The sequence below is a fragment of the Heliangelus exortis genome, chromosome 27 (assembly GCF_036169615.1).
Source record: "Heliangelus exortis chromosome 27, bHelExo1.hap1, whole genome shotgun sequence".
NCBI lineage: Eukaryota > Metazoa > Chordata > Aves > Apodiformes > Trochilidae > Heliangelus > Heliangelus exortis.
In genome coordinates, this window is record NC_092448.1 from 1,001,602 (window position 1) to 1,022,663 (window position 21,062).

A 21,062-nucleotide genomic window follows, 5' to 3' on the forward strand; every position below is an offset into this window, starting at 1 on the left:
GCCGTGACGTCAGGCGCAGCGCGGTGAGGTCAGTGCGGCGCCGCTGCCGGACCCGCTGCCCCTCGGTGCCCGTCACCCCCCCTCCCCTTCCCCCCCTTTTCCTCTTCCTCCCCCGCCACTCGTTGATTTTCCTCACCGGCCCTCAGGGACCCCACCGGGATCAACCCCGGCGGGAGGGCGGCTCGTCCGGCCCGGTCCGGCCCCCTCCCGCTGCCGCCTGAGGTAAGAGCGGGGCGGCGGCGGCGGACATGAGGGGGGGGGGGGGCGGGGAAGAAGGAGGTGAAGGATGGGAGGGGGTGACGGAGGTGGCGGCGTTGCCGGGTAAGGGGGGGATGGAGGGAGAGTGGGGGGTGCCGGCATTCACCAACGCCTCTTACGTCGCCCCGCCGGCGTAACCCGCATTGCGTAATGCGGCCGCTGCGTCAGGGAGGCCTACGCAAACTGCGGAGCGCAGCCCGCCCCGGAGGTTTGAGGCCTGCTGCGCAAAAGGCGTAAAGTTGAGGTACGAGGCCGCTGCTGGCGTAGCGGCGGTCACGCGCCGGCTGCGTAGGCCGCTGCGCAAAGCGAAGAAGGGGGGGGGGGGGGGGGCGGTGTTTTTTCGCCCCGTACGCACTTTGCGCAGTCGCTGGCCTGGCTGTTTGACGCGGGGCCGGGGCAGGAAGCGCGGCCCGTGGGCGGTACGGGGAGGCGGCGGGGGAACCGCTGGGCCCGTGGGGCGGCGGCGGGGAGGGGCGGGAGCGGCCGCCTGCCTGCGCTCCTTGGGTTACGCCACTTGCGTAAAGTCCGGCGCGAAGCTGCGATGTTGGCGTACGGTGAGACGGTGGGAGTGGCGTCCCCCACCCCGGCCCGCTACGCCGTTAGCGTAGGTGCGTGAGGGGCGGGGGGGGAGCTGCGCCGCTGCCGTAGGGTCGGTGAGGGGAGCGTTACGCCGGTGGCGGACCGGTACGCAGAGTGCGTGCGGTGGGGCGGGGCGGGGCGGGCGGCGCGGGGGCACTTCCTGCCGCCGCCATTTTGTCGCGGACGGGAGGAGGAAGCGGCGGCTCCTGCGCGGAGGCAGCGGCCGGGCCCGGCCCAGCGGCCCGCGGTGAGTGAAGCCGCTGCCGCCTTCCCCCGCTTTGCTCCTCACCCAGGGGACCCCCGCCGGGCTGGGTAGGAACGGAGCGGGTCCAGCGAGGGGGGTGCTCTCTCCGCGCCGTTAGGCCTAGGTCGCCAGCCCGCCCCCGCCCTGGCCCTGCAGCCAGGCCCGGCGGCCTCGGGCTTGGAGCTGCGGTGGAGCCCCAGGGGACGGACAGCGAGGGCGATCGGAGGAAAGTTGGAACGGGAACGGGGTGTGCCTGTGGCCGGCGGGACGGGGCTTTTGAGGGGATGGGGGGCGGGAGGGGGCGGCGGCGGTGCCTTCCCGGGCTGCCCTGAGGTACCGAACTCCCCGCCCGCCGCTCCCCAGAGCCTCCCCCCCGTTCTGCCTCACTCTCCCCGGCCCTTCAACCACTCCTTGGGCCGTTGTAAAGTTGTTTTTGTTTTTTTTTTTTTCAGCGGGGCGATTTGCTCGCCCGGTCTTGAGGTCGTAGGGCTGGTGGGGTTTTTTCCACCGTCGTTGGAGAGAGAGGGAGTTCTTCAGCCACTCTCCTGCATTTCTGAGCAGCGACTTATTGTGGGAATAGGGAAAGTTGGGTGCTCTTGAGAAGGCAGAGCCGGCCGGGGAGCGAGGACTCGTTCCTGGGGGATTTCATGGGTGAAAGGCCAGAGCAGCGAGGTCACTTTGCATCCTGGGGATGTTACTTCACACGGGGCTCCTCGTTTGGTGCCGTAAGGAGCTGCTGGCACGAAAGCAAAGACTGTTCCTGCTCACATGGAACACATGTTGGCTGCAGGAGATAGGGCTCGGTGCAGCTAATTAACAGCAGGGAGTAAAAGTCTGTTACAAACTCATCCTGCTCTTCCATCTATTAACGAGCTCATCCTTTTCCCACCTTTATTAGGGAGCACATCCTTGTCCCTCTCGATGTCCTCTGTGGTGTTTCCCTCAGCTGGTTTTTCTTTTCAAAACTTAAACAAACCCTAAAGAACCCTAACCCAGTAGTTTTTCCTCCCAACAACATAGAAGTCTCCCCACAAAAATTCTTTTTCAGCCCTTTGGGTTGGTGCTCTGAGCCCCATCAAACACTTCTCAGTTTGGGGTTAGGAAGAAACTCGGGCGATGCCGTTGCTCTTGGGGATGTTACAGTGGAAAGAATTAAGCTGGTAATTAAGCCAGTAATGAACTTGTGGTGCCCCGTAGCTCCATGGTTTTCATATCTGCATCGTCTGGCAGAGTTTTGGGGGTCATTTTGGAAGGTTTGGAAACGATTTGTTGTAGTTTTGCAGAGGTTTTGGGTTCACCCCGTTCGTGGTGCGGTGACTTGGGGTGCAGCTCCAGCTCTGTGTTTATGGTTCTCCTGGCAAAGTGTAATTCAGTTGAGGAACAAAAATGAACCAAACTGCTTTTGGCAAGCAAAATGTTGACAAGTTTTATCCTTGCAAACACGAGGCTGCTGTAACACTGCTGCAGGAGTCCTCCAGCAGGGAGACCAGAAGTGTTTACAGAGGTGACCACAGATGGGATTTGAGTCCTGACGAGTTCCTCACCTTAAGCTTGAGGCTGTCTGGGAGTCCCAGGTTACCCACGGAGGTGGTGTGGGTGTGACACGAGGGGCCCCTTGGTTTTACAAAACACGAGGTGAAGGAAGGAAAAATATTTTCAGTTCTCCACCCCTGAACTTGAGGAACTGTGACAGCAGCTGTGAAAAAAATCGATGGATGGGGGAAGCCCCGGTTGTTCCCCTGGAAGAGGGTGGGATTCCTTTTTCCTGCTTTTTACCTTTCTCCAGCTGCATTAATTAATTACTGAAAGCTGAATAACTGTCGTTCCTCTATTATCTGATGGCTCTCCCGGTGTGACTTCGGGGGAGGTGACCAGCAATTAGCTCAATTACTGCCATCGTTTGCATAAATCCCATTTTTTCTTCCAAGAGGCAGCAGGGATCAAGTGGGAATCGATCTCAAACGACTCCCCACTTGGTCCTGTGCTTCTAATTACTCTTTAATAGTTTAGTTTTGGGTCTTCCCAGCCTGGGTCAAGGATGTAATCAAACAGCCAGAATTAAATTGTCCCTCATTAGGGTTTTGTGATGTTTTGGAGCATCTTCTCCAAAGTAAACTTCATTGCTGGATAATTATCTCCAGGCAAACAGTGCTTGGACCCAGCTCAGGAATGTAAACCATTTCTTTGCAGGAAGATATTTTACCTTAACCCCAGGCAGAATCTCCAGGGCTCTGCTGAGGAGGAACCTGGGGTGCAGCTCTGCTGGCAAAAATGGGGTGAAACGGGTGGGACTTGGGGCTTCCCAAATAAGCATCAGCGTTCCCAGGGTCATCCCAGGAGGGGATTTTGTCACCTCTGGGCTCGTTGCTTGCAATCCACCTTAAATTTGGTGAGGAGTTGTGTCTTGGCTTGGGCCAAGCAGTGCACGGGGGAGAAATCTGTTCTTGAGAGTGCCTGGGGAAGGGTTTGAACCTCAGTTTTAATCTGTGTTTTGATCTTGCTAGGAAAGGGAAGAAAATGAAGTGTCTGTGAGCTTATGAGGGACTTGATCAGGAGGCTTTGGGGGTGTAACTATCATAAGTATCCTAAAGCTCTCTAAGATCTAAATCCCAAAGCTTTTGGAGCAATCTTGGCAGTGTTACTGGGTTGGTTGGTTTTTGTTGTTTTTTTGGGGGGGTTGTTTTTTTGGGTTAGAATTAAGGCAGTTCCAAGAAGGGCTCTGCAGAACGGATGTGAAAGGGGAAAGTGCCAGGGAATCCCAGCCCAGAGAGCTCCCTGAGCCACCTTACTCTCCGGGATTAGTCCCCTGGCTGCTCTGAGCCTCCCATCCTTTTTGCTTATTTCAAAGCAGAATATCCAAACCCAACTTCCCTTAGCCAGGATTAAGAAACTCTGCTTGTAAAAAAGCCACCAAGGAGTCATCCTCTTGCTCTGAGCCTTCCAGAAGGGAGCTATGGATAATTCACAGGGCTGGGGCTCTGCTGTGCCAGCGCACACCTTGATTTATCCCCAGTGGATCAGCACCACGGGAGGGCAAAGGGTTTATCCCCCTGCTGAAGCTCTTGTCGAGCCAGTTGGGATGTTTTGGGGCTGTTGGGTGAGAAATTTCCTGGTTTTAGTTTGCAGTGAGCACTGGAAAGCCTTTGATTCCTCTGGAAGAGCTCCCCAGGACCAGCTCAGGCATCAGGGGTTGTGGAATGCCCCGGAGTGAGCCTGAAATTCCCAGCTGGGAGCTGGGGAGGATGATCCAAAACTTGTACTCCTGGAGACTTTGCCTCTGCTGTGATATTTTTGAGCTCCTGTAGGAACTTTGTGCTCTGCATCGACTTCATCTAGAACTAAAGGAAAATTGGGAATTTTCATCCAAAATCATTAAGACCAAAGTGCCAGTGTGTTCTTGAGGCACCTTCTGGGTTTTTGTTGTGTTTTGGGTTTTTTTTAAATCCCTATTTCAGTGGCAGAAAGCAACTTTTCTACCTTTCCTTGGATTTTTAGGAGGGGTAAGTGTGTCCCTTTATTACCCACTCACCTCTGTGTCTCCACTCATTAACTGTGAGCCAGGAGGAGAGTTGCTAATTATAACTTTTCCAAAAGGCTTGGGATGGTCCAAGGGGGAGGGAGATGGCACAGCTCCAGAGAAACATAAAACTAGCTTGAGGAAAAAAAAAAAAAGAAAAAAACACCAACCAACCGTAAAACCACCCAAAACCAGGAACTATTTGGTAGTGGTGAGGACTCAGGCAAACATCCTGAAACCAGAAACTCTGTAAGCAATGGCACAGAAATGGGAAATCCCAGATGGAAATGGGAAGGATTTGGTGTTAGTTTCTTGCTTTCCTGGTCTAGGGAAGGGAAGGAGCTGAGGGTGGGCAGGTTTGGGGGTTCAGGTTCCTCGTGCCTCAGCCCAAAGGCTGATTTTTGGTTGGTTGGTTTTTTTGTTCAATTAAGTTGTTATAATATGTTTGGAGCTTCATTGGGCTTTGCAAGCTTCTAATGCAACTGTAACAACAATATCAAACCTGTGAGATAAATAATCCCTGTTTATAAGACAAAGTACCCCAAAATCTGGTGTCTGAGGGGCAGCAGAGCAAATGAGGCCTGTGTCAGGCAGAGAGAAGTGTCTTGAGATGTGTCTTGCCCAATTGCAAATTATTTTGCTTTATTTCACTAATTTCAGTGCCAGATCCCTCCTGGTGTCCTGTGGTAAATCAGCTAAACCCTGAAATTTCTTCAAATAGCTGAAAGTGGAAATTGAGAGGGGGTTTCTTCCCAGATCTGCTGCTGGCTGGTGCTTAGTGTGTCTCAGGCCTATAAAAAATAGGCAGAAATACATAAAAAGATAGATAAACGTGGCTGAAGTAGTGATGAACAAAAGGGTAATTGGAAAATGTCAAATTTTAGCCTATTTTGGGGGGCTGGAGGGGAGCAAAACCACCTTCACCCACCCAAAACTGGGTTGATTTAACTCCCCAAGTGTGAAGTTGTGCTGGGGTCCTGGAGCTCCTCGTTAGTGCTGATAAATTCTGGGGCTTAAAGCAGTGCTAATGAAGCACTTTGTGCTTGATGGGAATTAAAGGAAAATTGAAGATTTCTGAGGTGGTTTTTTTTCTTTTTTGCCTTGTTTACAGGATGAGCAGCACGCTTAAAAAAAGAGAAACGTTAAACAAATTCAGGTGTAATTAAGCAATTACATCTTTAAATGAACCTGGGTGCTTCAGCAATTAAACAATCCTTTACAGTATGGTGTCAGCTTAATTTAATTATTGTCTGCCAGCCCTTTGGTCTTTAAGAACTGAGATAGGGAAGAAAAACAAGCTTGGGAACTTCAGTTATGTCAGACCTGCTAATTAAAAGAACATTTAAAAATCTGAGTTGAGCCTTTCTGAGGTGATTTATCCCTGAGATCCAGCAGGGTGAGCGATGACTTCCAGAATAACCCTTATGTTTATAATAAATGAACTTGAGGAAAGGAAGGACAATAAATGAATATTTAACAAGCTTTAAATGCAGGGATTGCCAGAACGTTTGGGATTTGCTGTTGGTTTCTCCATCAGAGGGGAATCCTTGCAGGAAAAAGGAGTGGAGGGGTTGGGAGGCTGTTGAGGGGGAAAAATTGGGATATTTGAGGTGCTTTTGCTGCTTTTTTTCTATAAGGTGAGCAGGAGGATTTGCTCTTTGGCTCAGGATTGGACAACTTCATTTAATTTTGAATACAACCCCTGTTCAGAGAGATGCTCAGCCCCCAGCTGGTGGTCTCAGGGATGTTCCCACTCCAAAGGAAGGAGTTTGCAGATGGCTGGAGCCCTGGGGAAGTTTTGGGTTAAAAAGATGTGGAAGTGTGTTGCAGGGCAAGCTCCTGCTCTTTCTCCTTTTCTGTTTGCTTGGAGTCATGTCCTGGAGAGAAGGATTCAGAGATGTTTTCCCTGGGACTGTCCTCAAGTCAAAATTCCTTTTTCTGATATATTTCTGTTGTGCCCATCCTCTCTTGAGCTGTATTTTCAGTTTACAAAAAAGTGGAGAATTTAGGGTTTAAATTAAACATGGGGACAAAAGCTGACCCAGGCTGAGTCCTTGTGCTCAGCTTGTCAGTCTTTGGGTTACAAAGATCCTTTTTTTGTTGCTGCTGTTGTTTTTTTCCTGCATTTTCAGGACCAGCAAAGCAAAGTTCCTGAAGAACCTTCCTTGGAAAGCCACCAGGCAGTTCTTAATCACCCAGTTGCCCTTTTTATGCTAATTTGACAAGGAAGAGGCACTAAAGTGAGGGGAATAACCCTTAAAAAATAATATCCTTGGGGCAGGAAGTTTTTTTCTTGGCTGAGTGGTAACTCCTGAAACCTGGGAGCTGAGAGCAGGGTGTGCTGGCTCTGCACAACTGAGTTGCTCCTGAAAATTTAAGCCCAACTTCAAGCTCTGTGGTGCAGAATCCCTTTTACTCCGCCCCCTTCCTTGGGTAAGATGGGAGCCATGGGATTCTCTTTAATTAATTAGCAATCAAATACAAGAAGTTCAACAAAATTGTGATGGGCTGTAAGCTAAAAGCCGTAACTGCTGGGAGAGTTTGTCCTCACAGCTCCAGCTTTCCTGAGACCCTCTGGAATTTCCTAAACTACTTGAAAACAGCGATTTTTCCTCTTTTGACATCCAAACTCTTTGGTTTGGACCAGGGTAATTTGAAAGAAACAATTTCTAGGAACTTGGTGGGGTGGTTTTTTTGGCTGGCAAGCCTTGATTACTAAAAAAATTGATGAAACATGAATTCCTCTACCATTCCTTTTTTTTTTTTTTTTCCTTCTTTCTTTCCCTTTTCACTCTGAGTAGCTGTGCCTGGGTCAGGAAATCTCTTCCCTGCTTTGGAAATCTTTTCCCGGGCTGGTTTATCCGGTTATCCCAGGCTGATGAGATGGCAGCTGTGGGGGCAGGGGCTGACCTGGCAGGGTTGATGATGAAATTCCCAGCAGTTCCACTTCGAAAACATCTCAGGATCGCAGCTGCTGAGGCTGGAAATGAAATCAGTCTCCTTACAAAAGCTCTTTTTACCTCCTCTTCCTCCTGACAACATCTTTGGATCAGCAGAGTTTGGACAAAAGACACTGATTTTCTTGGAAGAATCCGGATTTGAGGTGTAATTTGCCTCTGGAGTAGGAATTTGTCCTGCTCCTGGTTGCTCCTCAGTAATTCTGTGTGTTTGTATGGACTGTGGTTTAGTAGGCATCGAGGTTTGTGATCCAACTGTCTCTAATTTTATTTTTTTTTTTGGAAGGTGGAACTATAATAAATCCCATTTGGAGAGCCCTGCTGCAGGTTTGGAGGGAGCTCAGAGCTCAAGCAGGGTTTTTCCTGAGTCTTTTGAACTCTGCCTGCTGCCAAATGGGTCCTGATTCTCCACTTCCAGAGAGGAAATCAGGAGGAATTGATGTAAATCAGCTTTAAATCATTTGCCCTAATCCTTGGAGTCCAAATGCTCTGGGCTCCCCCCTCATCCCCTTCCTGAGGGAAGGGGAAAAAAACTGAGCCCAAGGACTCTCTGTTCCACCAAAGCTGATGCTGGAGATGGGCTCTGCCAGCACAAAAACCACCACCAGGGTTCTGGTATGTTTCTGTCAAGTGGTTTTCATTCCTGTCCAGTGGGTGTTCCCCTGTTTGTAGGATTTGGGTGATAAAACATTCCTATTTATCTGCTGGAATAACAGCAGCAGGAATGTCTGGGGAGCAAAACCGCAGATTTCTGCCCTTGGTGCCCCTGGTGCAGAGTCATTTCTCCAAGCCCAGAGTTTGATACCAACTGGGGAAGAATGGGGATTAGAGTGCAAAGGTTGCTCAAAGGTTGCACCAGGTGTTTGTGCTTGGGTTGGTTTTTTTTTTTTTTTTATTTGAATTTGTAGCTAGATTTCCAGCACCTTCGCTCTGTGCACCGACCTCTCCCATCAAACACCACCATGGGACACCCTGTGCCCAACCTCTCTCTGGTTTGGGGAGCTCAGGATGAGTTGGACAAGGGGTAGAAGACATAAACACTGAAAATTGAGTTTGAGCTTCACTGCCAGTTCGAAACAGAACCTCCCTCTTGGTTTGGATGTATTTAAGGAGATAATTCCCAACTTTATGCTGCTCCCAGCCCCCCCGGCAGGATCCTCTCCTACTGATTTGGGTGTAATTAGAGTTAATTTGGGCATGATCCAGTTATGGAGAATAGCAAAGGGGAAAAGGTGTGGGGTTGCACTGCAGGACAAAGTTTGAGCTCTTGTTTTTATTTTTTGCTTCTGAAGTGGTGCTTTCTACTTCTGAACAGGCACACGCTCACCCTGGGGTGAGGAAAAGGAGGAGAAAGGGAGAAAAGGGGGTAAAAAAAGATTAATTTGGCTGGAAAAACCATAATAAAGTGATAAAATGGTGAAAAGGGAAAAAAAAAAGAGCAATTTGTCTGGAAAAGCCATAATAAAAGTGATAAAACACAACATTTCTGAGCACAAAGACAAGGCAGCGGGGTCTGTTTGTAGAACAAAGGTAGCAAAGAGCCTTTTCCTGCTTCTTGTCTGGGTTTGGGGTTGGAATCTGTCCTGGACAGAAGAATTCCCTGTAAAAACCTTCTCAGGTTACAAGAAAAACAAGATGAGGTTTACAGCTGGGCCTGACCTTGTGCCTGCCAAGGGCTCTGTGTTTGCAGAGCTGCCCATTGCTCTCCTGGGCCAAGGGGGAAATTCCAACTGTTTCCAGAGCCTGAGGTGTTAAAAAGGGGATTTTTCAGGGCACTTTTGGTGTCCTCTGCCTGCCCCTGTAAGGCACAGCTGGCTGGGAGGAATGTCTCCTTCACAGACAGTGTTGGAAGCTGGTTTTTTGGGGGGGATAATGAGGAAAAAAAAAAGAGTGTGGAAAGCTCCAAATGGGAAATCTTCTGAGGTTCACCCAAATCTGAGTGTCTTGAAGAAGAGGGTCTTGGAAGAGGGGGGGGTGTGGAGCTTGAGGAGTTGTCCCAGAATGAATGTGGGAGGTGGAGACCTTGATGGGAGAAATCCAGAACTTTCCCATTTTGTGGATCTGAAGCTGAGGGAGCAGTGAGCCTAAATCTGCTTTTTTGCAACCAAATTTATCACCTTGGAGTAACAAGGGGTTGTTTGACTTTCCTCTTGGAGTTGGAATCTCCTCTCCGTGTGGGCTGAACTCTTTTCTCCCAGACTTTTTTCCTCCTGAGGGGGAACTTTAGCTGGGACCTGGATGGATTTACAGCCACTAAATCAGTTTCAAACCAGAGCTTCCAGGTGAGGAAAAGCACCAAAATGATTTTTGGGCTGGATGGCATCAGATTTGTGCTGCTGGAAAAGAGGGGAACTGATTTTAGTGGAAAACAGAAGAATGTTGAAACAGCACTCCAGTAATTCTGTCAGCAGAGCTGGGATGCTCTGAAGATTAAGGTTAATCATGTTAGGTACATGCTTGGGGGATAAAAATCTTCTGTGTGGTGGGGATTAAATCCAATTGGATTTTCCTGGTGTCTGAGAGCACCCGGAGTGGCCGTCACTCCTCTGGGGATGTGTCAAGAGCCATCATCCTCAGCGAAATTGGAGGGTTGGGTTGGGAGAAAAAAACCTCCCCTGAAATCCAGAGTGCTGCCAGGGGGATGTTCTGCTCCTTCAGCAAAGAGAAAAATGCTGAGTTGGGGGATTTTTCCTCCCCAGGTGCCACTTTCTGAAGAGCTTCAGCTGCCTCCAAGCTTCTGAGCTTGGAGTGGTGGGAGCCAGAGATGAAAACAAATTCCATCTTGAAAAAAAAAAAAAAAGTAGAAGAAAAAAAAAAAAAGTAGGGAAAAGAAAGTAGGAAATCAAGAAGAAAATCAACCCAAATTTGAGCTGGAATTGGGTTTATGTTATCAGGCCTTATGTGTTTGAGGTTTCTTGTGGATTTACCCACCCCTGGGGTGGGTAAATCAGAGATGGCTCTGAGAAGAAAGCATTTACCAAACTGCTGCTGGTGGAGGAGGAGTCCTTTGGCTTTTGTGTACATCATTCTGTGCTGAAATCCCTTTGTTTTTGAGGGAAAAAGTGGCACCTTTCTCCATCCTGTCCCTGCAAATGAAATGAAAAGATTCTTTTGAAATAGTTCTTGGCTCTTAACGTGGTTCTGGGGGACGTTTCATGAGCAGTGGTGGTTGTGGTCATCACCTTCAAGATTGTCTTAGCAGCAGGAGCTTAAATTTTGTGTTTGGTGCTTAATTTTAAGGTAATTTAGTAAAGATAATTTATTTGAAGCTGGGGTGTGGGTATTGCTGTGCTTGCCTGGGGGCTGGGGATGGCTTTGAGGCCTCTCCTGAACCTGGTTTGGAGGTGCCTACAGCTGGACAGGAGTTGGGCTTAAAGTCTGGGCTGGAAAGCCCTTTTTGAGTAATCCACAGCTTATTATTGGTGTTTGTGATGTTGAAGGAGGGGACCTCTGTTGGGTGGTGGTTGGCTCAAACCATTTTGCTCAATATCCTTAAATTTGGAAGCATGAACATGTTGCCTGATGACCCCGTCGTCTCAAAGCTCTTTACCCATCCACTTTGTGATGTTTTTGGGGTTTTTTTCCCCTCATCAAAGGTTTTTTGGGTTTCAACTCACATCCTTTTCTTTTCCTTCCAGATCTTTCTTTCAATAGTAGCTTCCAAAATGAAGGTCAGAGGGTTCAGCTGGTGAAGAAGAACCAAACCACCTCAAAAGGGGCAACTCCAATTTCAGGTAATTATCCCAAATTTCACTCCTGGGCCCAGAAGTGTGCGATTTGTGGCTGATTTAAAACATTTGGGGGGGCAAAAGGGCTTTTTTTGGGGTGTCACTGGTGTGAAATTGATGTAAAGCAGGGCTGGGAGAATTATTTCAGCTGTGGATGAGCTCCACTCCTTGTCCTGAACTGCTTTGGAATAATTTGTGCCCCAGTTGCAGCCAGAGATGGATTTACCATCAAGTGTTTGCAAGTGGAGAGTTTCATGAACTTCATTAGGGCTGGATCAGACTTAATTGTCCTGCTGCTTCATTAGCTGCAGGATTTAAACTGGTTTTACCAAGGAAAACTGATTCCTGCAGGGAAAACCAGAGGCAGGAGCAGCAGAGAGCCCAGGTGAGAGTGTCAGATGAGATACTGAAGTACTTCCCCTTTTCCTTCAAAACCAAAATGATTCCTTGGCTTCCTCTGTGTTAAGAGGGAGCAGAAGGAAATGGCTCAGCCACAGCCCTTGGAAGGCTGAGTTTCTGGAAGGAGCTGGCCCTAAAAGTGGGAAAACGTCTGGGAAAAACTAAAAACACTGGTGCTGGTTCCTCAGTTTTCCCCTCAGTGTGGTCACAGGTGTCTGGAGCCTCCCTTTGCTTCACTGGACTATTGGTAGCTGATAAATTAGATCTGATGATTGGAGGTAGCCTTGATTTCTGCTGCCTTGGGTTGATGATTAATTCAGATTAATTGCTTTGTTTCTTTCATCAGATCCAGTATCTAAAGGCATTTGTGCCTGAAGCCACGGAAGATAGATGGACAAGCCAAGCAACTTCTGACTCAGCATCATTTTCTGGGGCAAAATTATATGGCAATGTATCCTACAAGGTAATGTAGCCCCTTGCAGTGGGTAAAGAGGATTCCTTTGGCTTGGCCACAACTTGTTAAGGACTGTTTCTCACTCCAGAGTTTACCTTTAATGCCCAACATTGAGGGATTGGCACAGCCCCAAGCAAAATTCAAGGAATTCTACAAGAGAGGGAAATCCAGATTGCCTCCCCAACACTCTTGGGTTTGAATTAAATCTCCAGCAAGGAGGGGAAAAAAACCAGCAGAAAGGGCTTTTTTTTCCCCAAGTTTCTGGTCTTTAGAATGATACTTAAATTAGCTACATAAAGATTCTTGATCTAAATAATCCACCTAACTTTTCTACCTAAAGATCTACCTGGATCAGCTACCTAAACGTCATCAACCTGAAGATTTAGCTGCCTAGAAATAATCCACCCACTTTACCTGAATTATCTACCTAAAAATGATCCCTTTTTGTACTTAAGTTGATCATTACCAAAAGCAGATTTTCTGGGTGAAATGGGGCTCTGTCCACTCTGTGGTTCACCTGAAGTGGAGTGTGGCAGTTCAGCGTTCACCTAAATGTCAGACTTTGGCATGAAATTTGGGTTAACTGCTCTGGGGGGAGAAGTGAGGGGCTCAGAGTTGGCCAACACCAACTTCTCAACCCTGGAGCTGAATTTGGGGCCTGTGGGGAGCGAGCAGAGTTTTGTTTGTGGTGGCAGAAGTTCTTTGTGGAGGATGAAGGAGTCCTTGCTGACCAGATTAGGTGAGACCAGGGGTAAAACTCCCAATCTTTGAGGAGCAGAGAGGGTGTTGGCATGGAAGAGATGGCAAATTGCCTTGGAATCTCCTCTCTTATCCTGGAATGCAGAGTGCTGATGTCACAACTCTGTGATTTCTTGGGCCAACCCAACGCTGCCGCTCGGAAGAGCAGGAGCCAAGGTCTGGCTGCTCAAGGTGGTCTTGGAAGAGCAAGGGGCTGGTTTCTTATTAAGCTGAGGCCTTGTACCAAAACCCTGAGGCTGGTGTGACCTCCTCTCCCTTCTCATTCCACAGGGTGTCTGGTGAGGAATGCAATGGGATCAATAACATGTCGGCGGAGAGCGGCCCTGGAACGAGACTGAGGAATTTGCCGGTGGTGGGGGATGGACTGGAAGCCACCCAAATGTCTACGACACAGTCACAGGCTCAACCCCAACAGGGCAGTGCTGTAGGTGTTAATCCCCCTCCTCCAGAGACCTCCAACCCCAACAAACCCAAGCGACAGACCAACCAACTGCAGTATCTGCTCAAAGTGGTGCTCAAGACCCTATGGAAGCACCAATTTGCGTGGCCTTTCCAGCAGCCCGTCGACGCCGTCAAGCTGAACCTCCCTGTGAGTAGAAGTTGAGAGACCAAACCAGGGTTCTTGAGACGCTTTGGGTTTGACCCCTGGAATCCCAGAATCCACCTTCAGCCATTGGATTCCATCAATGGTCTACCAGTTGGGCTTGGAAGATCTTAAGGGTCTTTCCACCTTCTAGAAAAAGATTATTAAGCTCTACAACTTCCTCTTTTCTCCCAGGTGACTCAGTTTGGCAGCTGAGCATCTCCTGGGCTTGGAAGGTCTCACCAAGGCGGGTCCAGGGATAAGGAGGAGGAATTCCAGTCCTTCAGCTTGGCCAACGTTTTATTTCTTCTCCCTTTGCAGGATTATTATAAGATAATTAAAACTCCAATGGATATGGGAACAATAAAGAAACGCTTGGAGAATAATTACTACTGGAATGCCCAAGAATGTATCCAGGATTTTAACACGATGTTTACAAACTGCTACATCTACAATAAGGTACAAAAAGTTCCCAGAAAAAAAAAATCCCTTTGGGATAGTCCTTCTACTGCTCCATAATGGAAACAGCAACGCTAAGGAGGGTGAAAATACAAAGTCACCTCTGGAAATACTTCCAGAATTAAATTTGGACAAATATTTCCATGCATACTTCCTCTAATTTAGCCTCTCTCTCTCTTTCCTCCAGCCAGGGGATGACATAGTCTTAATGGCAGAAGCTCTAGAAAAGCTTTTCCTGCAGAAGATCTCCGAGATGACCCAGGAGGAGACGGAAATCGTCATCGCCCAGACGAAAGGAAGAGGACGCGCACGGAAAGAAGGTCTGAGCCTGGCTCCTGCCCTCATCTTTGTGCAGCAGCTTGGCTTCCAGCCCTGGTTTCATCCTGCATTAGCCAGGGTGCTTAATTGGGGTGTTAATTAAACCCAGCCATGGTTCCTTGGGCTTGGCTGTGGTTGTCGGTGGTTTCAGCACCTCGATTCATTGTGTGGAGTCTGCAAAGGGGGTGGGAGGGCGGGCAAGAAGGACCTCTCTGTGACTTCTGGGCATTGTTTTGGGGAGGAGGAGGGGTGTTGGGGACAGAGTTGGCAGTAAATAACAGCACCACTGGTGAAGTGTTGTTTTGGCTTTTAAAAACCTGAAAGTGTTGACATTTCTGAGCTGAGATGATCACAGAAGGTTTAGGTTGGAGGAGACCTCCACAATCGTTGAGTCCAACCTTTTACCAACACCATCATCTTAAGTAATAAACCATGTCCTTAAGGACCAGATCCAAATGCCTCCAGGGATGGTGACTCTGCCACTGTCCTGGGCCATTCCAATGCCTGACAACCCACTGAGTAAAAAAATTATTTCCTAACATCAGCCCAAAACCTCCCCTGGTGCAGCTTCCATCCATTTCCTCTGCTCCTGCCACAGTTCACTCAGGAGAAGAGGCTGATGAAACAGAGCCAGGGTAAACTCCCAACTGGGCAGAAGTTTCACAGCAGTTTCCAACAGTGACCCCACGCTGGGTCAGGGAAGTGTCAGTGATTCCAGAGGAACCATTGTAAAGTCAAAGCAGGAGCAGCTCCAGCCAGGGGGTGACTTCCTCAGGGCCATAAGGAGGTCCAAGGACTGAGATCCAACCTTGTCTCCCAACCTCTACAGTTGAAATGGCTTCTTGGATGACCTCACTCTCCAAATTTTTCCCTCAGACATCAACAGTTGTGATCACTTAATAAAAATTAAGACTTTCTTGTTGAGCCCAAAATTGTTCCCAAAGGTAGAGCCTGCCCAGTTGGGGCTCCACAAGGATGATAGTCAAGGAAAAAGGGCAGGCAGGAGAAGAGGCCCTCACCTCCTTGACCTGCCTGCCTGTGTGAGGGGCCAGGGAAGGGGGGGGACACCTTTGGGCTGCCCATAGTCTATTTCTGGAGGGGTTTTGGCACATTTCAGTCCAGAGTTTCTTCACCATTTCACCTCGTGAGCCATAAAAACAACCCCAGTGAGAAAAAAGCTTTGGGAAGCGTTCGTCCCAGAGTGCTGGGCAAGTTACTAATTAATTCCCTCACAACCAACAGTTCTTTAGGAGCTGTTAATTGGGTTGTTTGTTTGTTTGTTTTGTGCTTTGTTTTTTTTTTTTCCCCTGTTAATTAACATCTGAAAAGAAAACCCTTCCCTCTTGACAGTGACATCCAAACCCGGCTCATCCACGGTACCCAACGCCACCCAAGCCTCCTCCCCGGCGCAGACGCCGGCGCCACAGCAGAACCTCCAGGGGGTGCAAACAACTCATTCCTTCCCTTCTGTCACCCCCGACCTCATCGTCCAGACCCCGGTGATGACCATGGTGCCTCCTCAACCTCCCGTGACGGCTCCCCCGGCCCCCCAGGCCCCGGCGCCGCCGGCCCCGGCTCCCCAACCCATCCAACCTCACCCTCCCGTCATCCCCACCCCCGCCCAACCCGTGAAGGTAAGTCCCTCCTTAAAATCTTCAGTTTCTCTTCACCCTGTAGAAAAGCTGCAGCTGATGAGGTAGTCACCCAATGCTTGGCTGCTGGAGTCACGCTTTGGGCCAAAAATTAATGGTTTGAGAACTTGCTGCTGTTAGATGGGATGAATTCCACCCAAGTCGGCATGGAAACCACCGTTGGTTTTCTTAAAACCATCTGTCCTTGAGCTTTACATGACTCCATGTAGCTCCATTTTCCATGACTCCATTTTCCAGAAGGAAATCTGTGCTTGCTGGGGTGACCCAGGGCCTTGACTTTGGCTGGTGCAGCAGAGGAAAATCCTGTAGGAATTTCTGTAGAGATCAGAACAGCTCAACACTACAGCAAGACTTTTGGAAGGGCTCCCGACGTCCTTCTAGCGTCACTGGTGAGGGCTCAGCTCTCCCAAGAGCCACTCCTGAAAGTAATTTTCTTTTGGTTGCTCCATTTCTAGACAAAAAAAGGGGTGAAGAGGAAAGCAGACACCACAACACCAACGACCATTGACCCGATTCACGATTCCTCATCGCTCCCTGCTGAACCCAAATCCACCAAACTGGGACCTCGGCGGGAAAGCAGCCGCCCGGTGAAGCCTCCAAAGAAGGATGTTCCAGACTCTCAGCAGCACATGGTAGAAAAAAGCAGTAAAATATCCGAGCAGTTAAAATACTGCAGTGGGATCATCAAAGAAATGTTTGCCAAGAAACACGCTGCCTACGCCTGGCCCTTCTACAAACCTGTGGATGTGGAAGCACTGGGACTGCACGATTATTGTGATATCATTAAACATCCCATGGATCTGAGCACAATCAAAGTAAGCTCAGCTCTGGAGGAGGAAGGGGGGAGGTTGGGCTCTGAGCAGGAAAAAAAAAGGATTTTCTCCTCAGGTGTCTGCCCAGGTGTATTTTGGCCATAGGTTCCTGCTCCATCCAATCTCTTTTCTCCTCTTGCTGTTATCTTGGGGCAAACAAAACATTTTGATGTCTTTCCACGAGGGCTCTCAGGAAATTCTGGCATGGTTTTGGGTTTTTTAAGAGAAAATTGCCATTCCTGTCTAAATCTTACACTTTGAAAGGCCCAGGAGGTGGCCTCAGAGAGCACAAATCAGAGGAATTGGGGCATTTGGTTTAAACCAGCCCTGTTCTCAAGTTCTTTGAAAGTAAAGACCCATCTTCCTGAAGTTGTCTGTTTAAATCACACCTCTCTTCAGTGCAGGGAGTTCCCTCTCGTCTCAGAATGCTTCGTTGTAAAGAGCTGACTGCAAATTCACCCATATTGCCCCTCAAAGCATGAATTCTTTCATTTCATTGCCCCTCAAAACACCAATTTGTTACTGGAGTTGTTAAAAAGCAGTTGCCCATCTTTATTTCCCCTTGAAATGTTAATTCATGATTTAGAAGTCCTAAGTTTTTCGTTAGAGAACCTAAATTCCTTGTTTCCATGTCTTTTAACTTTTATTTATCAAGCATTAAATCATAATTCAGAAGTCTGGTGTCCACCCAACCTGGGTCTGCCATGGAAACCCTTTGAACCTTTTTGAACTGCTCCTCACCAAGGTCACACCTGGGCCGAAGCCACTGAGCATCTTGGCTCTTCCTCGTCCCCCTGGATTGGACCCTTAGGATCTTTTTGGCCAAACCTTGAGGAGATGATGAATTAAATTCTAGGATTCCTCCTCTGGACCAAGCATCAGGTCTTGCTTGTCCATGGCTGCCTGGCAGGGCTGCAGGACTTCAGGATCCCCTTGGCAGATGAGTGTTCTTCAACTTCCAGTTGTCCCAACTTCTTTTCCTGAGGGAAAAGGAGACATAGAGCTTCTCTTGGCTCTGCTGGCATTGCCATGCATTCAGAGGAATGTTGGGATGGATCAGCTCCAGGGTCACCTCCAGCATCCAGGTTCCACCTGAATCAGTTCCTCCCAGCTCCACATAGGCCTGGGACAGGACCCATACAGCAGCTCTGTGTCCTCCTAGGCTGGAGAGCCAGGCATTAGAGACACCACCATGGTTCCTGGAGGAAGAGTGGGTGGTTGGGAGTAGATCAGAGTTGTATCAACAGATGGCATCCTCTTCCATTGTTTGTTGGGTGAAGGAGCAGCCTGGTGGCCTCTGTCCCTCTGCCATTAAACCACTTCTTGAGATGTTCCTTCTAGGGGAACGTTCTGAGGAAAGGCCCCCCCATATTCTTCTTCAAATGTATGTTCTTGGGTGCTCAAGGAGGTTCTGCCCTTCTTGGTGGAGGTTCAGGTAGAGCCAGGGTTCATCCTCGTGGCCTCCAGCACCACATTCCCCTTGGGTTCCTCAGCTGAACCCTAGAGCTGGGGGTGACCTTGTGGCATTGGCTTGGAGAGTCCTCAACGTCATTGAGCATGGCCAGAGTCAGCTCTGAGTTTTTATAGGTGGGCTGCATTCCTTCATTTAACTTCCCTTCGTTTAACATTCCTTCATTACTGTTCGTTTCACCAAAATTAGCCTTTCTTTTGAACAATTTTTCCTTCTTCCCACCAAAATTCATCCTTCTTTTGACCAGCGAGTCATTCTCCCAACCAAACCCAACACGGGGAGAAAACGGGTGCACAAAACCCACGGGGTAAATAATTTCATAATTTACTGACTCAACCAACGTGGTGGTTTTGCACTCTTCACAGCAGAGAGTTTTGTTGGTTTTTTTTTTTGTTTGTTTTTTTCCTTTCCAGTCCAAACTGGAGAACCGGGAGTACCGGGACGCTCAGGAATTCGCGGCGGACGTGCGGTTGATGTTCTCCAACTGCTACAAGTACAACCCCGCTGACCACGAGGTGGTGGCCATGGCACGGAAGCTGCAGGTAAGGACACACTTTGCCACTTCAGTTTTCCATAATTTTTCCAAGCTTTGGTGTCACGTTGCTTTGAAATAACCCAAAAACCCTGGCATGGTGGATAGCGGTGACAAAAATGTGTAGTTTTAGCTCTGGAAGTGATCCAAGGCTGCAGTTTGCTTCTTTCAACTCTTGGTTTCATTTAATTAGTGTTTTTTTGTGTCCTCTGACTTCTGATAAGGAAGTCCTCAACATCACTTAGCATCAGCCACAATCCTTCATTTGACCAAAATTAGTCATTCTTCTGGCCAATTAGTCCTTTTTTTGACCCAAGTCATTCTTTTTACCAGTTACTCTTTCTTTTGACCAAAACTAATCATTCATTTGACCCCTTTGTTGGCCATTCTTTTGAACAAAGTCATTCCAGTGTTGGGATAAACTGAATCTGTAGGGAGGAAGGATCCAAAATGTCACTTTTTCTCCCAAAAGCACCTCGAAGAGAAAATCAGTGACAGTGCTGCTTTAATTAGCTCTTCTGTCAGCCTCAGGGTGAAGATGTCTGCTCTCTGCTCCTTCCCTGAGGGTTTGTAATTAATTAATTACCTGTCAAAGCAGCCCTGGGGTCCCTCTTTAAAACCTTCATGGTTGATACCAACCCAAGGGACTGGGGAGTCCCCAAATCCACCCAGATGCTGCAAAGATGCCTTGACCCTATCCAGAAATATTTTTTTCTTAAGATTTGGGTGCATCAGTGTCAGGTGGTCCTTCCCACCAGCATTTGGGTCACCTTCTGGGAGTTGTCAGTGGTCTTACATGCTCCACAAGGAGCTCAGAAATAAGTGCCTGACTTAAAACCACCTAAAACCAAGGGAAATTCAGGCCTTATTTGGAAGAGCTGCAAAAAAAAGGTATTTCTCCCTATGAATGTTTTCCAAAAGTCTCTTTTTTGAACTTGGTGCTCTCAGGAAATCCTCTTGTCTGCCAGATCCAATGTGTTGATTTCTGAGGTAGGGAGCACCCCAGGGGCCACAACCACCTTGCTGTTTCCCAACTTTTCCAAACCTTACCTTGTTTTGTGGTTTTTTGGTTTTGTTTTTTTTTTTTTTTTGTGCATTTCCAGGACGTCTTCGAGATGCGCTTCGCCAAGATGCCAGATGAACCGGAAGAACCCGTGATTCCAGCTTCTTCCCCTGTGGTGGTGCCACCTCCCACCAAGGTGGCTCCCCCCTCCTCCAGTGACAGCAGCAGTGACAGCTCCTCTGACAGTGACAGCTCCTCAGATGACTCCGAGGAGGAGCGGGCGCAGCGTTTGGCCGAGCTCCAGGAGCAGGTACTGCGTCCGACGGGATGGAGTGGGAATTCTCCAACACCTCCCCTGCCTTCAGTTTGGTGGCCTTTGGGACTTCTAACTTGGGGGGACTCAAAGCCACAGAGATTCTGGGCACGAAAACCTTTGTTTTAGATTATTTCCCTCCCAAACTCATCGTTGAAAACAGAATCACAGAATGCTTTAGGTTGGAAGAGTCCTCCAAGATCATCCAGTCTGACACTAGAAGTGTAGTGGTCCATAACTATTAAACCATGTTCCTAAGGACCATTCCCAAAACCTTTCTCTGTTTTTTTTTTTCCTAAGGACCATTCCCAAAACCTTTTCCTGTTTTTTTTTTCCCCTGATCATTTCCTTTCTGGAGTTACCAAACCTCCAAGCAGATTTCTCCTCACTATCCTCATCCATTCAGCCCAAACTGAGCCTTTTCAGAGTGCCCAGTACTTTGTTTTTGAGGTCACAGTTTGATCAGAGGTAAAGAAACCTTCACTTTGTGAGTAGGAGAAAATAAAAAAATGTTGAGTGGCTGTGAAAAATGTTAATTAATGTGGAAGAGGAGAACGTGCTGGGCAGAATGTCTTTATCTGTGTGTGTGTCTGCCTCTCAGCTTAAAGCCGTGCATGAACAGCTTGCAGCCCTGTCCCAGCCCCAGCAGAACAAACCAAAGAAAAAAGAGAAAGACAAGAAGGAGAAGAAGAAGGAGAAGCACAAAAAGAAGGAGGAGCTGGAAGATGCCAAGAAAATCAAAGCCAAGGAGCCACCACCCAAGAAAGCCAAGAAAAGCAACAGCAACACCAGTACCTCCAGGTCGGTCCTGGAATTCCTCTCTTTTACAACACTTGGAGGGGTGGATTTCCCATTTTGCTCATTAAAGACACAGGATTCTTGGGGAGCAGCATCCAGAGGCTCAACCCTGGGTTTGGCTTCAGTTTTGGGGGTTCCTGCTGTTGGGAACACGGGGTTGAGCCCAACCTTGGGTGCTTCAGGACAGGTTGAGCCCACCCTTGGGTGCTTCAGGACAGGTTGAGCT

At 48.5% G+C, this 21,062-nt stretch overlaps 1 protein-coding gene across 10 annotated transcripts in view; it reads left to right on the plus strand.

Annotated features, from left to right (window-relative positions):
* The first annotated feature begins 6 nt into the window (after positions 1-6).
* BRD4 (bromodomain containing 4) overlaps positions 7-21,062 on the plus strand; it is a 36,816-nt gene continuing 15,760 nt past the window's right edge. For 3 of the 10 annotated variants that reach the window (XM_071727183.1, XM_071727184.1, XM_071727191.1), the window contains exons 1-11: positions 37-222; positions 11,194-11,289; positions 12,029-12,145; positions 13,166-13,484; positions 13,800-13,937; positions 14,125-14,257; positions 15,606-15,889; positions 16,363-16,722; positions 18,604-18,732; positions 19,826-20,035; positions 20,640-20,839. In XM_071727183.1, coding sequence (XP_071583284.1) covers positions 12,126-12,145; positions 13,166-13,484; positions 13,800-13,937; positions 14,125-14,257; positions 15,606-15,889; positions 16,363-16,722; positions 18,604-18,732; positions 19,826-20,035; positions 20,640-20,839 — 1,793 coding nt within the window. In that variant the 5' untranslated portion in view covers positions 37-222; positions 11,194-11,289; positions 12,029-12,125. Of the gene's footprint in view, positions 223-483; positions 503-702; positions 821-973; positions 1,150-11,193; positions 11,290-12,028; positions 12,146-13,043; positions 13,067-13,165; positions 13,485-13,799; positions 13,938-14,124; positions 14,258-15,605; positions 15,890-16,362; positions 16,723-18,603; positions 18,733-19,825; positions 20,036-20,639; positions 20,840-21,062 lie in introns of those variants that run through there. The other 7 variants (XM_071727185.1, XM_071727188.1, XM_071727182.1 and 4 more) reach the window with 6 other exon arrangements.